Genomic DNA, 26,591 nt, shown 5'->3' on the forward strand with positions numbered 1-26,591 from the left:
AGTGGCATTTCTCCCTTGGGTTTTCTCAGGTGTGAGTCAGTCACCTGTCCAGTGCATCCTCAAAGGACAAGAGACACATCAAACTCTCTGAGTAGTCTCATTAAAGCTCAGTCTCACCAGCTCATATTCTTCAGATTATCTTTTTCCTTGTGTCCAATTCTACTTTTTTATGCCTTCAGTATATGTGACAGATCAAGAATCTCAAACCACTTTTCATACACTCATTTGAAAATTCTGAATGTGGAGGTATTTTCCCAAGAGATTTTACTTTACTTCCCAAAGGCCATGGGTCTTGTTAAGGATCTGGTGACATGTGTGGAGGTCAACTGGTGAATTCACCTGTTTGCGTGGTATGGGCAGGGGATATGCATGGTGGGGGAAACTGAGAGAATTTAGCCACCTTTCCTTCTCTAAAACTGACACTCTGAACCCCTTTCTCACTATAAAACTTTGGGTAAAATGTTTTCTCTTTCCAAACTTCTGTTGCTTCATCTGTGAAATGTCCTGCCTTCCTAGCAGGGTTTTCTGAAACTAAATAAGATAATAGAAGAGCAATATGCTCTACAATGCAAAAACTAAGTGAGATGTTGCTGATCTAAAGAGGAAATTTGGTTGCTTCAGACATTTATAGAATTGCTGGGGAAGTAGAACCAGAAAATTCTGGGACAAGGGCAATATAGAATACAGCAGTGGGGCCCATCATGTTTTCCTATTCCTTAAAAGAGAGAAGATTCTAAGATGAGATGTAGCCTTATTCCCTATTACCAATAGGCTTAAAGGCTCAGAGTGCTACAGCAACAAAATTAATTTTTTTTAAAACTCAGCACAAATGAAGCCTTGTCTGATGTTCTTACTTTGTTTTATGATTGCTACTGTTGCTGTTAATGACAGCAAATAACTATCATCATTTATTCAAAAAACATTTTTGAAGTGCCCACTCTGTTCTGTTTTAGATACTGTATGAGACAGTTGAAATAAATTATCTAAATCCTCAGAACCACCTTGTGAAATAGTGGTTGTAGTCACTTTTTTGCTAGTTTTCTGAAAAATATATACATATATTTTCTTATGTATATATACATACATGTTTTCTAATAGTTCTTATTTATATATACTTTGTATATATTTATTTGGTAAACTTTATTTTTGAGCATTTTTAGGTTTTTAAGGTCACAGGAATTCCCAACAGAAGGTACAAACTGTTCCCATATACCTCCTGCCCCACACGTCCATAGCCTCTCCCACTACCAAAATCCCTAATCTGAGTTGTATGCTTGTTAGAGTTGACAAACCTACATTCATTATCACTGAAAGTCCATAGCTGACTCTGCTTTTCATTCTTGGTATTATATATTCTATGGGTTTAGACAAATGTAAAATGACATGAGCTTACCGTCATGTTTTTGTTGTTGCTGTTGTTCAATCCTAGAAATCTGTTAGGATCAAGAAATGTCCAGGCAAGTGATGTCATCCACTTCAGAGAACACTCCTTTCCCAGGAGATTATGGGAGAGGTGATGCTCACTGTCCCCAGGAAATGTGAAATCCAATCTCCCCAGGCTGTGGCACAACACCAAGTGGGATCCCAAAGACAGTAAAGATTGCTGTGTGCCCCAGAAAACCATGGGTAAGTAGAGATTTTAAAAAACAAGAAACAGCTGTCCTGTGCACTGTTTATGTCTGCTCAAAAACCCACTTGAAGGGCCATTGAGTTGACAAGGAATCATATTTGTATGAGAAACCTCAAGACCAAAATTATTGTCAGAGGAGGAAGATAGAGGGAGGCAGGTTTTACCTTAAATATTAGAGAAAATGATTCTATAATCAGAGTCATGCAAAAATGAAATAGATGCTTTGGGACATAGTAAGCTCCCATCACTGATAGAACACAGTCATAGGCTCAGTCAGCTGATGGGTAGTTATAAGGCACAAGATGGGATAGAACCTCGTGGTGAGATTATTTCCATTGAAGTGTTACTCACTCAATTGTGTCTGACTCTTTGCAACCCATGGTTTGTAGCCTGTCAGGCTCCTCTGTCCATGGAACTCTCCAGGCAAGAATACTGTAGTGGGCTGCCATTTCCTTCTCCAGGGGATCTTCCCAAACCAGGGATCAAATTCAGGTCTCCCACATTGCAGGAAGATTCTTTACCATCTGAGCCACTGGGGAAGCCCGGCTTTCAACGAGACATCCTTAGACTCTAAGAAACTCTCTTTACCAAAATAACAGGATAATTCAGATCCTGAAGACCCATTTTCCCCATAACCATCACGTGAAGCAGAGTTCCTGGCATTAAGCCAGCCCACTGAAGGGAGAATAGCCAGTCCAGTATCCATCATCCAGAAGCCTGTCTCACCCTCCTCTTGTTTCTACCCATTAGAGACCAGAACTCTATTCTTATTCCCATTTCTATAGAAGGTGGAAGGCTTTCTGCTCCTCGGTCTCCTTGGGGAACTGAAAGTTTAGTGCACAAGAAGAGGTTTTCATCAGAAGAAGGAAAGTAAGAGGTGCCCAAACAATCTTGAGAAATGGGTCAGGGCTTACTTATTTTGTGCTTTGTCAAGTTTTCAGAATCATAAATGAATGATTTCTATCATCTGTCAAGTTTTAAGGTCTGTTGGTATAAAAGCTAACCCCTCTTTAAAGATTTGAAGGAATTCACTGTTGATAGAATTTGACCTTTATGCTTTTAAAGGAGAAATATGTATTTATAAGTTTGTAGGTTTTTTGTTGTTTTTTAAATACAAATTTATTTTACCAATACAATATTTATAAGTTTTACAATAATTTCTGTGTTGGTTTTCTGAGGTTGATGTACACACATAAGTAAATTTTAATGATTTATACTTCTCAAGAAATTGCCCATCATGAAACTTTTTCATTTAATAGATGTTAATTATTCATTACATTCTCTTAGAGTTTTGTTGCTGTTGTGTTCTATTTTGTGGTTTTAAATATGAGAAGAATTTACTGAAAGGCTAAGGGATAAAATAGGTGAAGATTCCAACCTTGAGAGTTGCAGAGTTCATTAACCAGATCACCACATATTTGTGAGGTCTCTGCATAAAATCAGATTGGTTGTTCACCTGGTGCTATGTGGTATACTAAGAAGGTGTCCTCTCTCTCCTTCCATACTCTCTACTAAGACCTTAGAAATAACTAAATAGAGCTAGTTAGAGTTTTTAGGGCTTTTTGTTTGTTTTTCATGTTGTTCTTGCTTAAAAGTTAAGTAAAATACCAAATACCCAGATGAGAGTATTTGAGATTCTCTCAAATGACAGATACTGAGATTCCCTTTCAGACCAGAGCAAGAGTTAATCTCACATATGCACATTATGAAAGAAATAGTATATTAATCAAAGAGATGATAAACAAGAAAAAGTAGCATAAGCAGAGATCAGGGACAAAGACAAATGAAGTACGCAGTTGGGCAGGCAGGAGAATCTCATGTCCTGGGCAGTTAAGTCCTTCCATGGAGATGGAGAGCTAACATAAGAAGGCCATTGGGATCCACACCAACAGCATCTGCTCACCTGTCCTCACTCAGGGCTCCCCAGGCAGCTCTGTGGTACCTTGGTTTCCCATGTGGCCTTTTCTGAGAAGAGGATGCCCTAAGAGAAGTATCCAACCCAGTTGACAAGTATCATTTTTACTGTTATTTTATAAATAAGGAACGTGATTTTATGTATCAGCGTCTGATGACATTTGTTATCAAGATTTTTCATCTCCAAGTTAATCCGTTTTCTTGGCAAATGATGAGATGGAGTTTCTGGACTCAGCCTGAGCCTAAGGGTCAGATTCTGAACCTTGGTGAACACATGCAAATAATGCCAAGTTGAGGAGCCTCATCATTCACTCCTTCCTCCACTCAACTGATATTTGCTGCACTTTGTGCTGAGCACACATTAAGCATCATCTTGGAAAGCAAACTCTCAATCTTTCTTTGTCTTCCCATTTGAACTTTCTGAAAACACCATCTAGACCAAAGGTTTTCAGTTCTTGACACCCACTATGCTTCAGAATGATCTATTTAGATTTTTTTAAATACAAATGATTTGTAGTTTGGGTAAGGGTTTCAGGCAATTGTATTTTTGAAAACTCTGTAGGTGACCTGAAGAATAGTCAGAGTTGTGAGCAGTTAACAAGGATTTTATGTTGGCATCAATTAGAACAACAATTAGAACAAAATGTTCATCTATAGAATAAAATGTATCATCTACTTGTTTTCTATTGCTGCCTTTAGTGTCTAGACAGATATAAGTATGTTTATGGGGGATTTCAATGAAAACATATATTAGTGTTCTCTGGCTGCTTTAGTAGAATATCACAGACTGCATGACTTACATACCATAAATTTATTTTCTCGTATTTTTGAAGGTTCAAGGTCCAAGATCAAGGTGCAGTAAAGGCTGGTTTCTGGTAATACCTCCCTCCTAGGCTTGCAGACAACAGCTTCTCACTGTGACCTTATATAGCCTTTTCTCTGTCAGGGCAGAGAGAGAGCTCTTTCTCTTCTCATAAGTTCTATCAAATTAGTCTCCTCCCTGTTGACTTCAGTGAATGTTAATTACCTCCATAAAGGCTATATCTCAAATTCCAGTCACATTAAGATTTAGGGCTTCAACATGCAGATTTTGAGGGGACATAATTCAGTCCATAACAACTAGTTTACAAGATAATAAACTTCCGCTTGGTATGTATGTGGCTTTACTAAGATCAGCTCTTAGTCATGACATTAGGTCATGTCAATCTCATGCTCAAAAATTTAAATAAATGATCTTTTCTTTCTGTTAAGTCTTTTTGGAAGATATGATACAGAAGAGACAGACCCCAGAAGACAACCACTATCAACACCTTCACAACAATTTTTATATTCCTTGTGGCCCAGATAAACATATGTGAATATCTATTTATAATACCAAGATAACCCAATATCTGCTGTTAATCCCATCCTGCCTATACGATGTAACTTATTATTAGAAAGACTACTCTGAATGCTGTTTGAAAATAGACCTACAGTGCTACAGAAACAGAGAGACTGTGAGGCTAGTAAACTACTCCAGGTGAAAATTGGTGGCCATCTTGGATCAGATATGTGGTAAGAGGTAGTCATATTATGAATACAAATAGATGATTGATAAATAGATGATAGATTAGAAATTTTGATAGAAAATATAACAGTATTTGCTGATAGAATGTGGGTTGTGAGAAAATGAACAAAATCAAGGATAACAGTAAAATTATGTGATAAAAAACATGGGAGTATGAAGGTAGCATTTATTGGGATTGGAAAACTGTATAAGAACATGGTTAGGAAGCTTAAACATAGACATGTAAAGTTTGAGATATCTATTATACATCGAAGTGGAGATGTCAAGTAAACAGTTGGATATTTACAATGTGGACTCCTTTGGAGAAATCCAGACCAGAATTTTTGGAGCAGTCAAGTATTTAAAATCATCAGATGATATCTATATTGGTTTTCTATTGCTTCCATAGAAATCACTACAAATATAGTTGCTCAACACAAAATTATTATCTCACAGCTCTGAAAATCAGAAATCTGGTGTGAATCTCACTGATATTAAATTGAGGTATTCATAAGCTATGATCCTTTCTAGAGTCTCAGTAGGAGAATCCATTTTCTGCTGGTTCTTGTTATGACCTGAATTCCATTCTTGGCAGTTGTAAGACTGAAGTCTTCACGTTCACCTAGTTGTAAGCTTTCCTAGCTTCTACAGACCCCCACATGTGCTGGACTTATGGTCCTCTTACTCCATCTTCAAAGACAGCAGTAGTATGTCAAATTCTCACCTCATATCTCTCAGATCCACTTTTCTACCTCTTATTCTTCCACTTTTGTGAACTTCCATGATTAAAATAGGACCACCTAGATAATCCAGAGTAATCTCCCAATCTCAAGGACCTTAACTTTGATTACATCTGTAAGACATTTTTCCCTCATAAATTTACATAGACACAGGTTTGGGGATTAGTGCCTGGCCATAACACCAGAACGGAGAAGGCAATGGCACCCCACTCCAGTACTCTTGCCTGGAAAATCCCATGGATGGAGGAGCCTGGTAGGCTGCAGTCCATGGGGTCACAAAGAGTCGGACACGACTAAGCAACTTCACTTTCACTTTTCACTTTCATGCATTGGAGAAGGAAATGGCAACCCACTCCAGTGTTCTTGCCTGGAGAATCCCAGGGACGGGGGAGCCTGGTGGGCTGCCATCTATGGGGTTGCACAGAGTCGGACACGACTGAAGCGATTTAGCAGCAGCAGAAGCATAACACCAGAAAGTAATGTGTAGATAGTGAAGAAAGGTGATGTGGATGGTCTGTGTCTGATCCCTGGGATATTTCAGAATTGTGAGATTGAAGAGATAAGAAAGAAACTAGTCAAAGCAACAAGGAAGCTACCACTGAGTGTGAGAGAAAGAATTGTGATTGTTGAATACAAAGTGATGCAGGGATTCAAGCAAGGACAGCGCCACTGCTGCTGAGCTTCAAGGGAGATGAAACAGACTGTCTATTAGATTTAATGACATGAGGTTTCCTAGTGACTTGAACAAAAGCAGTTCTATTGGTATGGTGGAAACAAAGCATGAGGAGAGAGACTTAGAGGGAGAGATGGATTAATTCAAATAAGGTATACAAATAGTTAATACACATGAAAAAACATTCAACCTTATTCATCATCACTGTTTTTGTTCAGTCATCAAGACGTGTCCAACTGTTTGCAGCACCATGGACTGCAGCACACCAGGCTTCCTTGTCCCTCACCAACTCCCAAGTTTGCCCAAGTTCATGTCCATTGAAGCAGTGATGCCATCCAACCATCTCATCCTCTGTTGCCCTCTTCTCCTTCTGCCTTCAATTCCCAGAATCAGGGTCTTTTCCAATGAGTCAGATGTTCACATCAGGTAGCCAAACTATTGGAGCTTCAGTTTCAGCATCAAGCATTCCAATGAGTATTCCAGGTTTCCATTAAGATTGACTGGTTTGCTCTCCTTGCTTTCCATGGGATTCTCAAGAGTCTTCTACACCACCACAGTTTGAAAGCATCATTTCTTTGGCACTCAGCCTTCTCTATTGCCCAGCTCTCACAACTGTATGACTACTTGAAATACCATAGCCTTGATTATATGGACCTGTGTCACCATCATGACATCTTTGCTTTTTAACACAGTCTAGGTTTTCATAGTTTCCCTGCCAAGAAGCAATCATATTCTAATTTCATTAATTATTAGTTAAATGCAATTCAAAATGACAGTGAGATACTACATCACACACATACTAGGAAGGTTATAATCAAAAAAATTATAAGAGTTATGTGCAGGAATCCTCCTATATTGCTGGTGGAAATGTGAAAATGGTGAAACTTCAGGTAGAATATTTCTATAGGTAGAAAATAAGAATAAAAGAACGAGAGGAGGGTGGACTACAAAAATCATCTTGAAGGATAACCCAATGGAAGATAATGATTGGTTGGGTGTCTGGAATAATGGAGGATAAAAAGAGTCAAAATTAGTGAAATTGTGATCCTCTGTAAACCCAAATCAAGCATATCACTTTACTTGATATGCTTAAATGTGGTGTTTAAAATCTGCAAGTTTTAGTTTTCCACCTGTGCAGTGGAAATTTCTGCCTCACAGAATCATTGAATGTTTAAATGAAAAACTTATGTAAAATCTATTGAGTGAACTTTTGAATAACAATGTAAGTGGAGCTGGTTTGAAGACTGTGCTGCTGAAATCCACAATACATCTTGTAAAGAGAGGAAGAACTCTTACAAGACCCAAGAGTGAGAAGCATTCCTCTCAGAATGTTTCCTCTAAACTGAAGTCAAGATCCCTCTTTCCAGGCCTCCCATGCACCAAGTCCCCATTGTCCACTTAAGGGGTAATACCTCTTTAGCCACCAGATGATTTACCAATGAACTCAGTCCATATTTCAGCACCAGCATCAGAGGCTAGGTCTTTGGGAGAGGAACAAAGGAAGGATATTCCCATCCAATATTTCAGGATTCAGTGCCCATGTACAGAAAGGGTAATATGTGAAATCTGGATTCACTCAGCGTTGAATTTAAGGTTTTCATCTGCCACCAACAGCTTGGGAATAATATTTACTGTCCTATAAAATACAGAACATGATACCTACCCTAGAGGTTCCTCATGAAAATTAGAAGAGATAATATTTGTAGAGTGCCCAGGATAAAACTTGGTCCATTATAGGCTCTGAAATTCCAGCTCCATCTCTTGTTGAGCTGAGATCACAAAGGTCAGAGTAAAAGACAAGGAGCAGCCAGAGCTGAACCAGAATTCAAGCAGGTATCTGAAGGATGTCAGCATCAGAGTGGAGGTGTCCCAAGATTCCTCTGTTTCCTCCAATTATATTATCTTCATACCCTCACAGGTATGTTCTGGATCGCAGAGTAGACAGTGTTGAGAGGCAACTCTTGTTCCAGATGTTGTGCAAAGTAGACAGTGTTGAGAGGCAACTCTTGTTCCATATGTTGTGCACTGATACTCTAGGAGTGAAAGACAATGGATTCTCACAGCAGATAAAGTATAAACTAGACCAAATTTGGAAAACTCAGCAGAGTCCACAGGACTGGAAAAATCAGTTTTCATTTCAATCCCAAAGAAAGGCAATGCTAAAGAATGTTCAAATTACCATACAATTGCACTCATTTCACATGCTAACAAAGTAATGCTCAAAATCCTTCAAGCTAGGCTCCAGCAGTACATGAACCAAGAAATTTCAGATGTACAAGCTGGATTTGAGCTTCCCTGGTGGCTCAGATGGTAAAGCATCTGCCTGCAATGCGGGAGACCTGGGTTCGATCCCTGGGTTGGGAAGATCTCCTGGAGAAGGAAATGGCAACCCACTGCAGTATTCTTGCCTGGAGAATCCCACAGATGGAGGGCATGGTAGGCTACAGTCCATGGGGTCTCAAAGAGTAGGACATGACTGAGCGACTTCACTTAAGCTTGATTTAGAAAAGACAGAGGAATAAGAGATCAAGTTGCCAACATGCATTGGATCATAGAAAAGGCGAGGGAGTTCCAGAAAAATATTTACTTCTGCTTCATTAATTACACTAAAGCCTTTTACTGTGTGGATCACAAAAAACTGTGGAAAAATTCTTAAAGAGTCGAGTATACCAGACCACCTTACATGTCTCCCGAGAAACCTATATGCTGGTCAAGAAGCAACAGTTCAAACTAGACTTGGAACAATGGACTGGTTCAAAATTGGGAAAGGAGTACATCGAGGCTGTACACTGTGACCCTGCTTATTTAATTTATATGCAGAGTACATCTCACACACACACACACACACACACACACACACACACATAAAAACAGGTTGGATGAATCATAAGCTGGAATCAAGATTGCTGAGAGAAATATCAACAATCTCAGATATGAAGATGACAACACCCTTATGGCAGAAAGAGAAGAAGGACTAAAGTGCCTCTTGATGAAGGTGAAAGAGGAGCATGAAAAAAGCTGGCTTAAAACTCAGCATTCAAAAAAACAGTGATCATGGCATTGGTCCCATCATTTCAATGCAAAGAGATGAGGGGAAAGTGGAAACAGTGGCAGGTTTTATATTCTTGGGCTCCAAAATCAGCACGGGCTATGACTGCAGCCATGAAATTAAAAGATGTTTGCTTCTTGAAAGAAAAGCTATGACCAACCTAGACAGCATATTAAAAAGCAGAATTACTTTGCTGAAAAGGTATGTATAGTCAAAGCTATGGTTTTTCCAGTAGTCATGTACAAATGTGGGAGTTGACCATAAAGAAGGCTGAGTGCTCACCAAAGGATTGATGCTTTAGAACTTTGGTGCTGGAGAAGTCTCTTGAGAGTCCCTTGGGCTGCAAGGAGATCCAACTAGTCAATCCTAAGGGAAACCAGTCCTGAATATTCATAGGAAGGACTGATGCTGAAGCTGAAACTCCAATACTTTGATCACCCTATGTGAACAGCCAACTCATTGGAAAAGACCCTGATGCTAGAAAAGATTGAGGGCAGGAGGAGAAGGGAGTGAAAGAGGATGAGATAGTTGTATGGCATCACCAACTGAATGAACATGAGTTTGAACAAGCTTCATGAGATAGGGAAGGTTAGGGAAGCCTGAAGTGCTGCAGTCCATGGGGTTGCAAAGAGTTGGATGTGACTTAGTGACTAAAAAATGGACCGCAAAGAAACCCACATGCGAACAATGCTGCTGACATGCACTGTTTATGGTTCCCCCTAAGTACCCAGTACCACACGGGCCTCAGATATACATTTTCCTAGTTAATGCTGTTGGTTGTTCAGAAAGAACAGTAGGACCAGAAATAGCAATGACTAGGTTTGATAAGCACAAGTGCAGCTGCAGAGGGACCCAGTACAGCCTAGGATGAACTCAGCTTCCGCCTCTCACCTGGTACATGCCTTGTTGATACTCTTCCTGGCTCGGCTCTGCCCAATCGCCATCATCTTGGTTCCTGTGGTCCTCCTGCAATGCTGCTCCTGGGTCACACACATACACAGAGTGGAGCTTGAATCTCAGTCTCGAAAACCTGTGCCCAGATCCATGATTATGACCCCAATGCCATGATCACACACACCAGCCCCTTGGCAAGGGCAATCTCTGAGCAGCAAAATGAATAAGAAAGGGTTTCAGTGGAAGAGAGGAGTTATCTGAGGATGAAAGAGAAGTGCAACCTGCCTCTTCCAGTCTCTGTGTTCCTTTCCTTCTTATATGTCTTCCAAAAGTACAGTCCAGCTCCCAGGAAGAATAGCACAGCCACGACGCCACAGAGGATGCCTTCAAGCAGACCAGCAATGGTCTGCTCTTGTGAACCTGTTTCCCTCACACAGAGAAAATGGAGAATGGTTAAGGGAAGACAGAATTTAAAATAACCGTTGCCATAGTGAGATAGAGAACACAGGGAGAAGTCTGAAGTCCTGGTCTGGAAGTTGAAGAGTGCAGCAGGTTCATTCATAACTGAACTGAGAAAATACCAAAATCTCCCAGTCAGAGACACTGCAGTTCAATGGAGGTTTACATCTTGTACACGTATCTTCAGGGAGGGCCTTCCAGAGGAGGTGATGCATAAATTGAGTCTTGAAGGAGGAGAAGTTTCCCAGATATTCAGGGTAGGCATAGCATTTCAGGAAGGAGGAACATAATATTCATGGCATGTCTGTGTCAGATCATCAGCCATGGGGATTGCCATCACCCCACTGTGGCAGGCAAGAGAAGGACAGGGCAGGAAAGAATTGGGCAAGGAGGATAAGAGAGGGTAAGAATCTCTTTCCTAAGGGTTTGCTGAGTGTTTAATTTTATCTGAGAGTCCATGATGAGGCTGAGCCAAGAGTTATAGGGTATTTAAGGGATGCTGACATATCAGATCACCCCAGCATGTCAGGTCTCCCTTGGGGAGGACGGGTTAGAAAGGTGAACTACACACCAGGTCATTCATAATTCAATGAAACACTGAGTGTGAGGAAACATTGCCAGGATCTTTGCTTGGGGCATGAATTCAAAGAAGACCAGACATGGCCTCTGCCCTCAAGGTGTTCTAATCCGCACAGGAGACAAGTCCACAAACAGCATTGCTACTCAGTGTGGAGTGGCCATTGATCACAACTTTAAAAACATAATGTCTTCCCACCCTCTCCCTCTCCCACAGAGTCCATAAGACTGTTCTATACATCAGTGGGAGAATGGCAGTGAAACATGTAAAATATCATGTAGGAAACGAGTTGCCAGTCCAGGTTCGATGCATGATGCTGGATGCTTGGGGCTGGTGCACTGGGACGGCCCAGAGGGATGGTATGGGGAGGGAGGAGGGAGAAGGGTTCGGGATGGGGAACACATGTATACCTGTGGCGGATTCATTTTGATATTTGGCAAAACTAATACAATTATGTAAAGTTTAAAAATAAAATAAAATTGGAAGAATAAAAAAAAAATAAAATAAAATAAAAGTCAAAAAAAAAAAAAAAAAAGAAAAAAAAAAAATAAATAAAAAAAATAAAAACATAATGTCTCTGCTGGAAGCTTACAGTACCTGCAAGGCCCTCTGCCAAATGAGACTGAGGTTCCTTTTCTTCAAACATTATTAAGAGCAGAACTATAACCAGCATGGGGCCCTGTGTAACTGTATTGATCACTCAGTTAAGATCACTGGCCTTAACTGAGAGACATCCTTCAATAGCAGTAGGTAACGAAGTGAAGGACTCTTGACTTGGGAGGGCTGGTGGTAAAGGAAATAGCATTTCTAGAGGGTCAGAAGGGGCTCTAGGCAAACAATCCAGTGTGAAATACATGAGAAGAGAGACATTGAGCCCTGACTCCTACAGGGAGACACTGTGAGTCAAGTCCCTCAGATGACACAATCCAATTCACTTTTCCTAAAGATCACTCTATGACACACAATGAATGATGAATGATGTGGGGAGAGGTACTGGAAGGCTACTGCCTGGACCAACAGGGGAAAGGGGTGGAGAGGAGAGCATGGATGTGAGAGAAATTCAAAAACAGAAGCAAATTGGTTGTGCTTCCCGGGCTCCTGTATGGGGTGACCCGGTGGAAGATGGTGCTAATAACACAGTGGGGACAAAAGCCCAGAGCTCTCACCCCAGTGCACCTGAGCTCCAAGAGTGTCCCTCTCCTCTGGAAGGTTGCACTCACCAGAGAAACAGACTTGTGCAAAGTCTACAGTGGCAGTTTTCTTGTCTGCATGGTTGCTGACCACACAGGTGAGGTTGGCATTGGGCTGGCTCAGGGACAGGTTCACAGTCAGGCTCCAGGAGCTGGGGGCTGGTCCTGGTGTCCCACTCCACTCCAGCTCCCTGGGAAGGCCCTCGCTCTCCCAGGTCACCTTCAGGTCCTTTCTCTTCCCTGGGTCCCTGCACTCCAGGGTGACATTGCACAAGCCTGGTGTGATTGATGATGACTTGACCAGGATCTCAGGAAGGATCACAGGCTCTGGGGCAGGTGAGACAAAAGAACAGAGCATCACATGAGTGGAGAACACAGCAGTTCACATTTTCTCATCCATTGTCTTACTGAAGCTCTGGCAACCTCCCTCTCAGGATGGTCAATGCATTTTCCAGAAGAAACACTATTTTCCCAAATCCCAAATATACAGCAATGACAATAAGAAAGGAAACAATTGAGATAAGCCCTGTGTGAGCTCAGTAGATTAGCAAGCCTTAAAATTCTTCCCTAAAAAAAACTATATGATGGACTTCACCTTCCAGGACTCATTGTATGTAAGAAATTGGGGTGTTTCCTTCTTTCCAAGGGAAGGAGTCGGGGAAGGAAGGACTTGACCTGGTCCAGGGCCATTGCCCTGCTTCTCCTATTCAGATGATTCCTGGGACTGCACAGCCCTTGTGGAGTACTGACATATGGCCTGTGCTAAATGCCAAAAGTAAAGACATTTCTAAGAGATTCACTGGTAGTGACCAGGAACTACAACCCAAGTGTGGTTAGAACATGCCACTAAACTTGAAATCCCCACAGGTAGAGAAGTTGCTGATTAACAAGTTTGTTACAGATATCACATGGGGTCCTAAAGGGTTCAAAGTCATTCTCATAGTAGATATTTCCCTATACAACAGAAACTTTAGGGAAACAAAGAGTTGACTAAATAAGGCTCTTAGGATGCAGTGTAAATTTTCTCCTATATCTATTGAGGATTTGGGAGAGAGATTTGAGGGGTCTTAGTGAGCAATTATAGCTCTGGCTGGTAAAAAGAGAGAGGACAGGGAGGACTACCTACCTATGGATTTCCAAATTGTGGTAGATGTGTAATGCCCTAATCCCCAGAACCTCTGTTTATGTTAGGCTATTTGACAAAGAGGAATGAAGGTAACAGATGGATTAAGGATGTTTATTAACTGACCTTCAAATAGGGATTTATTCCAGAATACCTGGTTGGAACCAAGGCAATACAAGGGTCCTTAAAAGTAGAAGAAGGAAGAAGAGGAGGAGGTCAGAGGGATCAGTGTGAGAGGAAATCATCCCTCCATTGCTGGCTCTGAAGATGGACAAGTGTGACCATGAGCCAAAGAATGCCAGCAGTCATTTGTTCCTCTGGAACCTAAAGGAAGGAAGACAGTTCTGACAGCACTAAGAAATGGAGCATTTCCTGTCACATCAATAAACAAAGAAGTCACAGCCATCAGTGATTCCAGCCCCCAAATATGACTTGCTGAGCTCAGAAGGGGCCCAGGAAGAACAATGCCTGTTATCTTGCAGCCTTCAGTCATTTCCCATGGTGATCCCTGAGGAGCTGGGGTGATGGGGTGGGGAGGGAGGGAAAAAACCCCAGAGAGCTGAGATATTCGAATATGATAGGAATGACTCAGTAAGCCCAGACTTTTGCATCTTCCCATACATGGAAAAGTGCTAAATTCCTTGAGATATCTGGTTTTGCTTAATTACCAATAATCCTTTAATGTTCAGACTACCTGCCCCTTGTTGCAACTTCTATATAACCTGCCTCCTCAGAGCGGTTCTCTCAGGGTTACTTCAGATGCTGTCTCTCAGGCTGGAAGTCCTGAAAATGTCTACCAAATAAAGCGTAACACTCAACTTCTAGATTGTTACTAATTTTTTTAAGTCAACTTGATTAGCCCAGTGAGACTTTTGTCTGACTTCCGACCTCCAGAAAGATAAAATAATATTTTTGTGACTTAAGCCACTAGTTCAGTTCAGTCACTCAGTCACATCAGACTCTGCAACCCCATGGACTGCAGTATGCCAGGCTTCCCTGTCCATCACCAACTCCCAGAGCTTACTCAAACTCATGTCCATCGAATCGGTGATGCCATCCAACCATCTCATCCTCTGTCGCCTCTTTTCCTCCCGCCTCCAATGTTTCCCAACATCAGGGTCTTTTCAATGAGTCAGTTCTTTACATCAGGTGGCGAAAGCCTTGGAGTTTCAGCTTCAGCATGAGTCCTTCCAGTGAATTTTCAGGATTGATTTCCTTTAGGATGGACTGGTTGGATCTCCTTGCAGTCCAAGGGACTCTCAAGAGTCTTCCCCAACCACAGTTCAAAAGCATCAATTCTTCAGTGCTCAGCTTTCTTTATTTTTTTTTTCTTTTTTTTTAATTTTATTTTATTTTTAAACTTTACATAATTGTATTAGTTTTGCCAAATATCAAAATGAATCCGCCACAGGTATACATGTGTTCCCCATCCTGAACCCTCCTCCCTCCTCCCTCCCCATACCATCCCTCTGGGTCGTCCCAGTGCACTAGCCCCAAGCATCCACTATCGTGCATCGAACCTGGACTGGCAACTCGTTTCTTATATGATATTTTACATGTTTCAATGTCATTCTCCCAAATCTTCCCACCCTCTCCCTCTCCCACAGAGTCCATAAGACTGTTCTATACATCAGTGTCTCTTTTGCTGTCTCGTACACCGGGTTATTGTTACCATCTTTCTAAATTCCATATATATGCGTTAGTATACTGTATTGGTGTTTTTCTTTCTGGCTTACTTCACTCTGTATAATAGGCTCCAGTTTCATCCACCTTATTAGAACTGATTCAAATGTATTCTTTTTAATGGCTGAGTAATACTCCATTGTGTATATGTACCACTGCTTTCTTATCCATTCATCTGCTGATGGACATCTAGGTTGCTTCCATGTCCTGGCTATTATAAACAGTGCTGCGATGAACATTGGGGTACATGTGTCTCTTTCCCTTCTGGTTTCCTCAGTGTGTATGCCCAGCAGTGGGATTGCTGGATCATAAGGCAGTTCTATTTCCAGTTTTTTTAGGAATCTCCACACTGTTCTCCATAGTGGCTGTACTAGTTTGCATTCCCACCAACAGTGTAAGAGGGTTCCCTCTTCTCCACACCCTCTCCAGCATTTATTATTTGTAGACTTTTGGATCGCAGCCATTCTGACTGGTGTGAAATGGTACCTCATAGTGGTTTTGATTTGCATTTCTCTGATAATGAGTGATGTTGAGCATCTTTTCCTGTGTTTGTTAGCCATCTGTATGTCTTCTTTATAGTTCAACTCTCACATCCATACATGACTACTGGAAAAACCATAGCTTTGACTAGATGGACCTTTGTTGGCAAAGTAATGTCTCTGCTTTTTAAAATGCTGTCTAGGTTGGTCATAACTTTTCTTCCAAGGAGTGAGTATCTTTTAATTTCATGGCTGTAGTCACCATATGCAGTGATTTTGGAGCCCAAAAAAACAAAGCCTATCACTGTTTCCCCATCTATTTCCCATGAAGTGATGGGACCAGATGCCATGATCTTAGTTTTCTGAATGTTGAGTTTTAAGCCAACTTTTTCACTCTCCTCTTTCACTTACATCAAGAGGCTCTTTATTTCTTTTTTGCTTTCTGCCATAAGGGTGGCATCATCTGCATATCTGAGATTATTGATATTTCTCTTGGCAATATTGATTCCAGCTGTGCTTCATCCAGCCCGGCATTTATCATGATGTACTCCTGCATATAAGTTAAATGATCAGGGTGACAATATACAGCTTTGACGTACTCCTTTCCCCATTTGGAACCAGTCTGTGGTTTCATGTCCAATAATTTGTGATTTGTGATAGAAGCAATAGATAGAGTTAATACACAAATCAAATAAACTGAGTCCTATAAAGAAGAATAATTATTATAACAAATACTAATGAAGAACTATGGATGGAGGATTGTAACATCATACAGGAGATGGTGTTCAAAACCATCCCCAAGCAAAAGAAATACAAAAAAGGCAAAATGGCTGTCTGAGGAAGCCTTACAAATAGCTGAGAAAAGAAGACAAGCAAATGGCAAAGGAGAAAAGCAAAGGTATATCTGAATGCAGAGTTCCAAAGAATAGCAAGGAGAGATAAGAAAGCTTTTCTAAATGATCAATGCAAAGAAATAGAAAAAAACAATACAATGGGAAAGACTAGAGATCCCTTTGAGAAAATTAGAGATACCAAGGGAACATTTCATACAAAGATGGGCACAATAAAAGACAGAAACAGAATGGACCTAACAGAAGCAGAACTTATTAGCAAGAAGTGGAGAACTTCTTCACAGAAGAACTATACAAAAAAGATCTAAATGACCCAGATCACCACAATGGTGTGATCACTCACCTAGAGCCAGACATCATGGAGTGCAAAGTCAAGTGGGATTTAGGAAGTATCACTATGAATAAAGATAGTGGAGGTGGCAGAATTCCAACTGAGATATTTCAAGTCCTAAAACATGATCCTGTGAAACTGTTGCACTCAATATGCCAGCAAACTTGGAAAACTCAGCAGTGGCCACAGGATTGGAAAAGGTCAGTTTTCATTCCAATCCCAAAAAAAAGGCAATGCCAAAGAATATTCAGACTACCACACAATTGCACTCATCTCACATACTAGCAAAGCAGTGCTCAAAATTCTCCAAGCCAGGCTTCAGCTGTACATGAGCTGAGAACTTCTAGATGTTCAAACTGGATTTACAAAAGGCAGAGGGACCAGAGAAAATTGCCAACACCTGTTTGATCATAGAAAAAGCTAGAGAATTCAAAAAAAAAAATCATCTTCTGCTTCATTGACTACACTGAAGCCTTTGACTATGTGGATAACAACAAACTGTGGAAAATTCTTCAAGAGATTGGAATACCAGACCACCTTACCTGCCTCCTGAGAAATCTGCATGCAGGTCAAGAAGCCACAGTTAGAACCAGACATGGAAAAACAGACTGGTTCCAAATTGGGAAGGAGTACATCAAGACTGTATATTGTCACCCTACTTATTTAACTTATATGCAGAGTACATCATGCAAAATGCTCTGCTGGATGAAGCACAAGCTGGACTCAAGATTGCCAAAAGAAATATCAATAACCTCAGATATGCAGATGACACCACCCTTATGACAGAAATCGAATAAGAACTAAAGAGCCTCTTGTTGAAAGTGAAAGAGGAGAATCAAAAAGCTGGCTTAAAATTCAACATTCAAAAAATGAAGATCATGGCATCCATTCCCATGATTTCATGCAAATAGATGGGGAAACAATGGAAACAGTGACAGACTTTATTTCTTGGGCTCCACGATCATTGCAGACGGTGACTACAGTCATGAAATTAAAAGACGCTTGCTCCTTAGAAGAAAAGCTGTGACCAATCTAGACAGAATATTAATAAGCAGAGACATTACTTTGCCAGCAAAGTCCATCTAGTCAAAGCTATGGTTTTTCCAGTAGTCATGTATGGATGAGAGAGTTGGACCATAAATAAAGTTGAGCACTGAAGAATTGATGTTTTTGAATTTTGGTGTTGGAGAAGGCTCTTGAGAGTCCCATGAACTACAAGGAGGTCCAACCAGTCAATCCTTAAGGAAATCAGTCCGAAATATTCATTGGAAGGACTAATGCTGAAGCTGAAGCTCCAATACTTTGGCCACCTGATGGGGAGAACTTACTCACTGGAAAAGACCCTGATGCTGGGAAAGATTGAAGGCAGGAGGAGAAGGGGATGACAGAGGAAGAGATGGTTTGATGGCATCATCAACTCAATGGACATGAGTTTGAGCAAGCTCCTGGAGTTGGTGATGGACAGAAAACCTGGCATGCTGCAGTCCTTGGGGTCACAAGAGTCAGGCACAACTCAACGACTGAAGACAACTGAACTGAACTGAGCTAATGAGAAATACATTTACCCAAATTTTCATCCTCCTTTCCCAAAACACTGAAGTGATTTTATCCCTGGTATGAATATCAGCTCTGTACACCATTTGTGGCAAACCTATCTACCCTAATTCTGAAAGAGAAAACAGGATATGAAGGCTGGTGTCTGGAAGGGATCATGAAAAATGGGGCTTATGTGAAACTCCTAGCACAAAAGCAGGAGAGAAGCCATAGGGTGGGGTAAGGAGGTGTCACTTACCATAGACAGTGAGGAGGAAAACCTGGTTCAATTCCATTCCTCCAGTGAAGCTGGCTCGAGCCCGGTACTGCCCACTGTCCTCTGATGTCAGGTTCTCAATCTTCAAGGATGTCACATTGGGCACTTGGACCCTCTGCTGGTACTTGTCCTGGAGGCTGACCCAGGTTGGGGTGTCTGCCCCACGGTGGACTCGCAGCAGGACTCTGTAGTTTAACTCAGGGCCAAAGCCCCATGAGACCTCCTCTGGGTCAGCTTCTTGCTTCTTGACTATATGAAACAACACAGAACCTCCTTGGATCCCCTGCATGTGAACAAATCTAGAATTCTGAACTTCAGAACCATATTTTCCAGAACTCTGGACCACTGTGCTGCAGATGCCTAGGACAATGGAGATAGGAAATGTGAGTAGTTTCTCAGTTAAGAATAAAGAAGAAAACAACATGATTCACCTTTTTCATTAAATCCATCCAATATACTCTCCTGATTCTTGGAATGCAAGGACAATGAATTTAAAATAATTCTGGAATCAAGTCCTGGTTCTGGTGGTGCGTAACCTTCTACAAGTTACTTAAGCTTGCTAATCCACATTTTCCGTACTTGGTTGATAATGATGTGTGTGAATTATGTGAGATCATGGGTCTGAATCACGTTTTCAGGTATATATTAAGTGTAAGATTGTAGGAGGGGATCTAAATTGTCTCCCAAAGACCCCCCTTCCTCCTGTTCACACTCTTTTGACACCTCTTCCCCTGGAATATGGGCTGCACCTAGTGACTGGCTTCTAAGGAATAGAATACAGACACAGTTGGATGCCACTCCATGATACTAGGTTATACAAGACTGTAGGGTCCCTCTTCCTTAAACACACACACTTTCTCTCCTTCACTTTCTTTCTTTCTCACTCTGAGGAACCCAGCTATCATGTTGTCAGCTGCCCTAAGGAGGGGCCCACATGGCAAGGAACTGAGAGAGCCTCTGGCCCACAGCCAGGAAGGAATTGAGGCCTTCAACCCAATAGCCACAGAAACTGCCTCCCATCAGCAATTGTACAAGAGAGCTTAGAAGTAGATCCTTCTCAGATGACCCTAGGGCTGATGCAGCCCCAGCCAAGACCTTGATTTCACTTGGGGAGACCCTGGGCCAGAGGACCAAGCTGAAATACCCCTGGGCCCTCACTCACAGAAACTGACTGGGTGGTATTCAAGGCACTAAGTTTTGGGGTGACAGGTTATACAATAGACAACTAATCACAATAGACACCTAATACAAATACGAAAGCCGGTCTCCTTCCTGCTCTTTACAGGCAGTATAGTAGTCAGGATAAAATACACTATACTGTGTAAAAATGGTTATAATACCTCATGGTCTTAGAACAAGGGGTGTTTATATCCCCCACCACAGTTCCCATGAAAGAGTGACAGAGAGAGGTCCTATCACACATGGAAGAGGCTCCATCTCCTTGCAGCTGCACACACGGAGCTCACAGCATCCTCATGGGCTCCCAGCCCCACAGCAGGGAGGGAAGAAAGGAGAGTTACACAGGGATTTCCCTGCTTCTGTCCAGAAGTAGGGAGCTCTCTGCTCTTGATTTTGGCCAGCACTGGTCACAAGGCCCTGGCTAACTGCCAGCGACTAGAATATGAGAGGGAGCAAGTGATCAGTTAGTGAGCCCTGCTGTCCCTGCCACCAAATCAGCCAGTCCCTGAGAGGTTACAGTGGGCCTTCCTCAGACACTTTCCTGCAGAGCTGTGACCAGTGGGTACATTCCCTTCAGGATGACCTGATCCAGAGCCCATCTTCCCACTTGAAGCTTAAGTTCCAGAGACCTGATGCCCTCTGTCCTTTAGGGGACCAGGGTAGGACAGTATAGGACCAGGGAAAGTGCCACAGAATAACTTTATCCTGAAAGCAAAAACAATCTCTTTCTTCCTTCAGGTCAAGATTCACCTGATTCAATCGGGTGTGGCTCCAATTGCCAAGGACCCAGTTTTCTCTTCAAATCATCAAGTTCTCATCTCAAACCTGCCTCCCTCCTGCTGTACTAATACCTATTCCTGGTTTCACTGGAAGCAGAGAATAGCTCATGCCAGCATTCATATGCACAGGTGTTTCAGATACTTTTGTATTCACTTAAACATCAGCTCATTTAATAAGGCCTTTCCTCAGGATCAGGCCTTCACCACAGTCCTTTCAGCTTCTTTTGCAAAACCATGATCCTCACACTGAGCTTAACAACCTTTTAGTCCCAGGTCAAAAGCCTTCATGATCTGTATCAGTGGGGACAGTGGTTCATGAGAGTAAACGGTATTCACTCATCCATGCATCCTATCTGGCTCCTCACAGCCCCTCTTCTGCCCATTCATTCTACACCTCCCTCCCCTCTGAGACCCTAGAGCAAGACTAGGTCTGCTGCAAAGTACATATTACCCTGTAGAGCAGCAGTCTCCAACCTTTCAGCACCGGTGAAGGTTGGTATCATGGAAGGACAATTTTTCCACAAACGGGGGCAGAGGATGGTTTCAGGATGATTCAAGCACATTATATTTATTGTGCATTTTATTTCTATTATTATAATAATGCATTGTGATATATATGAAATAATTGTACAGCTCACCATAATGCAGAATCAGTGGAAGCCCCGAGCTTGTTTTCCTGAGCTTGGGCAGCAATTCGAGTGATAGGGAGTGGCTGTAAATACAGATGAAGCTTCACTCACTCACCTGCCACTTAGCTTCTGCTGTGTGATCTGTTAGTCTCTTCCTAACAGGCCAGGGACCAGTTCTTGTCCATGGCCTGGGAATTGGGGGCCCCACTGTAAAGCACACACCCTGGTGTGAGAATGGACTCCCCCACACAGTTCACAGAAGGTCAGCTGAGAAGAGTTGGGCAAGACTGAGTTACCAGTCCCTCTAAACAAATCAGGACACAGACACCATGGCCAGCAGGTCCCCATGATACAGAGCCCTATCCCTCTCTCACCAGAAACAGAATTGGCATGAAACCTGAGTTTAGAATATAGTCTCCTGAACTAAGGGAAAACAAATTTCTGCTGATAAGCCACCCAGTCTGTGGCATCTTGTTTTGGCAGCCCACATGGAGTAATATACCCTACAGGTTTTAGAGAGAATGTAGTCCTGCTGACACCTTGATTTTGGAATTTTGGGCTCCAGAACTGAAATAATACATTTCTGCTTTTTTATGCCATCCAGATTTGGGGTTCTCATGAAGAGATTAGTGCCTATATATGAAGAAGAAGAAGATAGAGAGGTCTCTCTCTCTCTCTTGTTCTCTCGCACTCACTCTCTCTCTGCATGTCTATTTGTCTGTCCTATCACTTCTCGGCCTTTTGGCTAAGATCGAGTGTATTTGTCTGTCCTTCTTATGTAATCTTTGAGCCCCAGGAACTACAGGAGAAAAAAAAAAACTCTAACATATCTCTCCAGTTAAACAAAATTGAGAGAGAGAATAAAAAGCTTGCATTTTACTGTTGTCACAAAGGTACCAATTAAATGGGATGTAATATCATGCAAAGTTCACTGTTATTTCAAGACACCTGTTTACAAATGCTTTCCAAGTGGCACTGGTGGTAAAGAACTGGCCTGCCAATGCAGGAGACATAAGAGTTCAATCTTATGGGTCAGGTTCAATCTAATAGGTTCAATCCCAGGGTCAGGAAGATCCCCTGGAGGAGGGCATGGCAATCCACTCCAATATTACTGCCTGGAGAATCCCATGGACAGAGAAGCCTGAAGGGCTACAGTCCATAGGGTCACAAAGAGTTTGATACGACTGAATGAACTTAGAATTTAGAACTTAGAACATTCAACTTAGAATGAGCTTTTACAAATGCTCTCTAACCCACTGAATTTTATTTAATTCCAACAAGTTCATATAATGACTTGGATGTGTGTGTGTGTCAGTCACTCAGTCGTGTCCGACTCTTTGCAACCCCATGGACTGTAGCCTACCAGGTTCCTCTGTCCATGGGGATTTCCCAGGCAAGAATACTGGTCACCATGCCCTCCTCCAGAGATTCTTCCCAGCCCAGGGGTCAAACCTGTACCTCTTACATCTCCTACATTGGCAGGTGGGTTCTTTACCCACTAAGCCACCTGGAAAGCCTCTAAAACCAAAAATTAAAGCAATAAAACCTTTCCAAACTTTCTTCAGAATTGATACTACACTTCATTATTTTCTCATCAGTTTTTATTTAACTTCATTACAAACATATGACATCCGAGGAAGTCATAAATGAGATATACAGATTTCTCAGGACAGTCTTTCTTTAAGTTCCCTTTTTGTTTAATTCCATCTTCCCTGCTTCACCCTCCTTTCTTTCTTCTCCAAGTTCACCCCATCCTGGAATCCACATAGCAGTCTACTATTCCTTCCATGATTTCTTCATTCTTTTTTTTTTTTTTCTGGTTAACTTTTATTTCTTTTTAATCTAAATTTATTTATTTTAATTGGAGGTTAATTACTTTACAATATTGTATTGGTTTTGCCATACATCAACATGAATCTGCCACGGGTGTACACGTGATCCCCATCCTGAACCCTCCTCCCTCCCCGTACCATCCCTCTGGGTCATCCCAGTGCACCAGCCCCAAGCAGCCTGTATCCTGCATCAGACCTAGACTGGCGATTCGTTTCATATATGATACTATACATATTTCAATGCCATTCTCCCAAATCATCCCACCCTCTCCCTCTCCCACAGAGTCCAAAAGACTGTTCTATACATCTGTATCTCTTTTGCTGTCTCGCATACAGGGTTATTGTTACCATCTTTCTAAATTCCATATATATGCGTTAGTATACTGTATTGGTGTTTTTCTTTCTGGCTTACTTCACTCTGTATAATAGGCTCCAGTTTCATCCACCTTATTAGAACTGATTCAAATGTGTTCTTTTTAATGGCTGAGTAATACTGCATTGTGTATATGTACAACAGCTTTCTTATCCATTCATCTGCTGATGGACATCTAGGTTGCTTCCATGTCCTGGCTATTATAAACAGCGCTGCAATGAACATTGGGGTACACATGTCTCCTTCAATTCTGGTTTCCTCAGTGTGTATGCCCAGCAGTGGAATTACAACATGTGGCTATACAGACACACTTAAATTTTGGAGGCCGCTCCTCACTTTACAAAATTAGAATTTTATTGTATTCAACATCCTGCACCAGCCCAAGAAAACTAGACTCCATTTCCTTCCTCCAGTTCAGACCCAGGGTTCTAGGTCTGCCCCTTCTCCATGGGACAGTGACAGAGGCTGGCACATCCCCTCTGCCAGGTCAGGAGGGCCTTGTTCCCACTCCCTTGGTCCCCAAGAGCTGCTTCTATAGCTCTCTCTATTCCTCTCCACATGGAGCTCCAGGCTCTCTTGGCTTCACTGTTATTGAAACAGTAGTGACTTCACCTCCCTAGTAAAAAAATCCCTTAATGCTAGCCAAGGCTGCCTCCACTCAGGGTTCCCAGCCTCAACACAACTTAAGACATCAGAGAGAGAAGGGGTCCCTGAATCTTGCCCCCCACCACAAAGAGCCCAGGCTACTCACTGAGGAGGAGGCTGGTGAGTCCCAGGAGCCGGGCAACCCAGCAGAGGTGGGGATCTTCTGAGTAGGGCTCCATCTCAGGCTGCCTGCCAGCCTATGCAGCTGCAGAGGAAACATTTAGGAGGAGCAGCAAGAGAGCGGGAAAGGCTTCACTCCTAAGAGTTCTTGGGCTTTTCCCCACCCGAAGGGTGGGGCTACCAAGTTAGCTCCGGAGGTCAGCTCACAGGGCTAGAATAAGCCATTCAGATGTTTCTTATTATCCCCAGAACCTACAACAGGACATCAATAAGCAATTTCATAATAAATATATAAACAACTCCACTTTATGATATACCTGTACTGTGTTGGCATTCCTGTGGTCATGCTAGTTTGGTGATCGCACACTCCTTACCCCTACCCCCATTATAATCGCTTTACTAGTTTTCCCCTGGTTAACAGCTCAGTCCAGGCATCCTTGGTCACTAATATCAACCTATGGTCCAGCACAGAAATGATACTATTACACTACAGCACCACACTATTACAGCCAGGGTGGGCAAGACATCTTCTTTATACCATTTAGTGAGATAAATTTCCTTTTTGATTTTCTGTGAATTCCAACTATCTGTTGCCTAAGTAAGAAGCCATAACCAAAAGAAAATAAAGATCGTTGTGAAACGTGTCACATTTCCACATGCCCAGTACAAATATTGGCATTTATCTATTGCTTGCTCTCTTCTGGTTTTCTTAGTTGTCACTAATAGCAGTTATCCTCCCTACACACAGGACAAACCAGACCCCACGGTCTCTGATAGGCTCTTGTCTGCATTACACCCACCACTTCCCTTTCATCCTTTGCCAGCACTGCTCCTGCTATCACAGAGGGGCAGGAGTAGATATCTATACTCCTTCTGGCCACAGCCTCAGCTGCCTCAGACTCACTACCACCCACTGAGGCTCACACGCTGGTGTCTTCTCCCCAGACTGAATACCTCACACCTGAGAACTGTCATGCCCCACACACCACAGGAGCAACCCCATATACCTAACTCCTGGTCCATGCCTCCTTCTCCTGCCCACTGAGGCATTCTCCTCAGCTGCCCATGCCCCAGTGCTGCATCCACAAGACTGGCCCCATAATCATGCACTCAAGGTACTCAGGGCACAGTGCTCTAAACCCACTTTCTGGATGTGAAAACTGAGATCAAGAGTGGCTGCATGACCTGCAGAAAGTCACACAGTGAATCACGGGTAAGGTCTGGATTCTTGACAACAAACTCTAGAAAAAAATTTCCCCACATCACAGTCACTGTCCCATCCCTCTCTATGGCCTCACACAACTCACAGGAGTCCATTTTCTGCTTGCTCCCTTAAACCGCTCTGCAACATCTCAGGCAAGAGAATATCCAGCACCGGCTCATTCCCTCCAACCCAATCTACTAATGAGGTAATTACTTCAAAAGGTGGTCCATGAGTCCTGTGGTCAGAAATTTCTGAATGCAGTCAAAATCCAGGCAGTTCATCTACTGGTCATTCCCAGGGTGAAGAGGAACGAGTCTGGTACATCCTCCTCCCCCAAGTCCCTACCCCTGTAGTGAGCAATCTTCGTGTGAGAAATGTCTGGTTTTGAACATCATTTGCTTAAGTGGGTTGGGGAGGAGGAGCCTAGAGAGAGAAAACCAGCAATGTGGTTCAGGCCACGGACACTGGGAGAGAGCCAGACAGTAGAATTTATATGCTGGAAAAACACCTAGAACTTTTAAAAAGTTGAGGTATCCTATCTCACATTCAACATACTTACCACCTTGTACTAGGGCATAACACATAAGCAAGCACACATACCAACTGCAGAAACTTTGTGAAGAGTTTACTAAACACAAACCCTTGGTGCCAGGAATCTTTGAGGAATTAAAGGAAATAAAACCTGCTTGCTCCTCGGAAGTAAAACTGTAGCAAAAATAGACACTATATTAAAAGGCAGAGACATCATTTTGTCGAAAAGATCAATAGTCAAAGCTATGGTTTTTCCAGTAGTCATGTACAGATGTGAGAGTTGGACCAGAAAGAAGACTGAGTGCCAAAGAATTGATGCTTTTGAACTGTGGTGCTCGAGAAGACTCTTG

The 26,591-nt window shown here is 42.2% G+C and overlaps 1 protein-coding gene across 7 annotated transcripts in view; it reads right to left on the bottom strand.

Moving 5' to 3' along the window:
• Positions 1-26,207, bottom strand: part of LOC109579165 (SLAM family member 9-like) — a 108,755-nt gene extending 82,548 nt beyond the window's left edge. For 4 of the 7 annotated variants that reach the window (XM_070784279.1, XM_070784271.1, XM_070784263.1 and 1 more), the window contains exons 1-7: positions 25,924-26,202; positions 24,493-24,758; positions 18,932-19,309; positions 12,703-12,999; positions 10,732-10,866; positions 10,444-10,532; positions 1,394-8,536 (exon numbers count right to left, since the gene is read on the bottom strand). In XM_070784279.1, coding sequence (XP_070640380.1) covers positions 8,408-8,536; positions 10,444-10,532; positions 10,732-10,866; positions 12,703-12,999; positions 18,932-19,309; positions 24,493-24,565 — 1,101 coding nt within the window. In that variant the 5' untranslated portion in view covers positions 24,566-24,758; positions 25,924-26,202 and the 3' untranslated portion in view covers positions 1,394-8,407. Of the gene's footprint in view, positions 1-1,393; positions 8,537-10,443; positions 10,867-12,702; positions 13,000-18,931; positions 19,310-21,545; positions 21,620-24,492; positions 24,759-25,923 lie in introns of those variants that run through there. The other 3 variants (XM_019988714.2, XM_070784294.1, XM_070784309.1) reach the window with 3 other exon arrangements.
• Positions 26,208-26,591: the final 384 nt, after the last annotated feature.

The sequence above is a fragment of the Bos indicus genome, chromosome 3, assembly GCF_029378745.1.
Source record: "Bos indicus isolate NIAB-ARS_2022 breed Sahiwal x Tharparkar chromosome 3, NIAB-ARS_B.indTharparkar_mat_pri_1.0, whole genome shotgun sequence".
In the NCBI taxonomy this organism is placed as follows: domain Eukaryota; kingdom Metazoa; phylum Chordata; class Mammalia; order Artiodactyla; family Bovidae; genus Bos; species Bos indicus.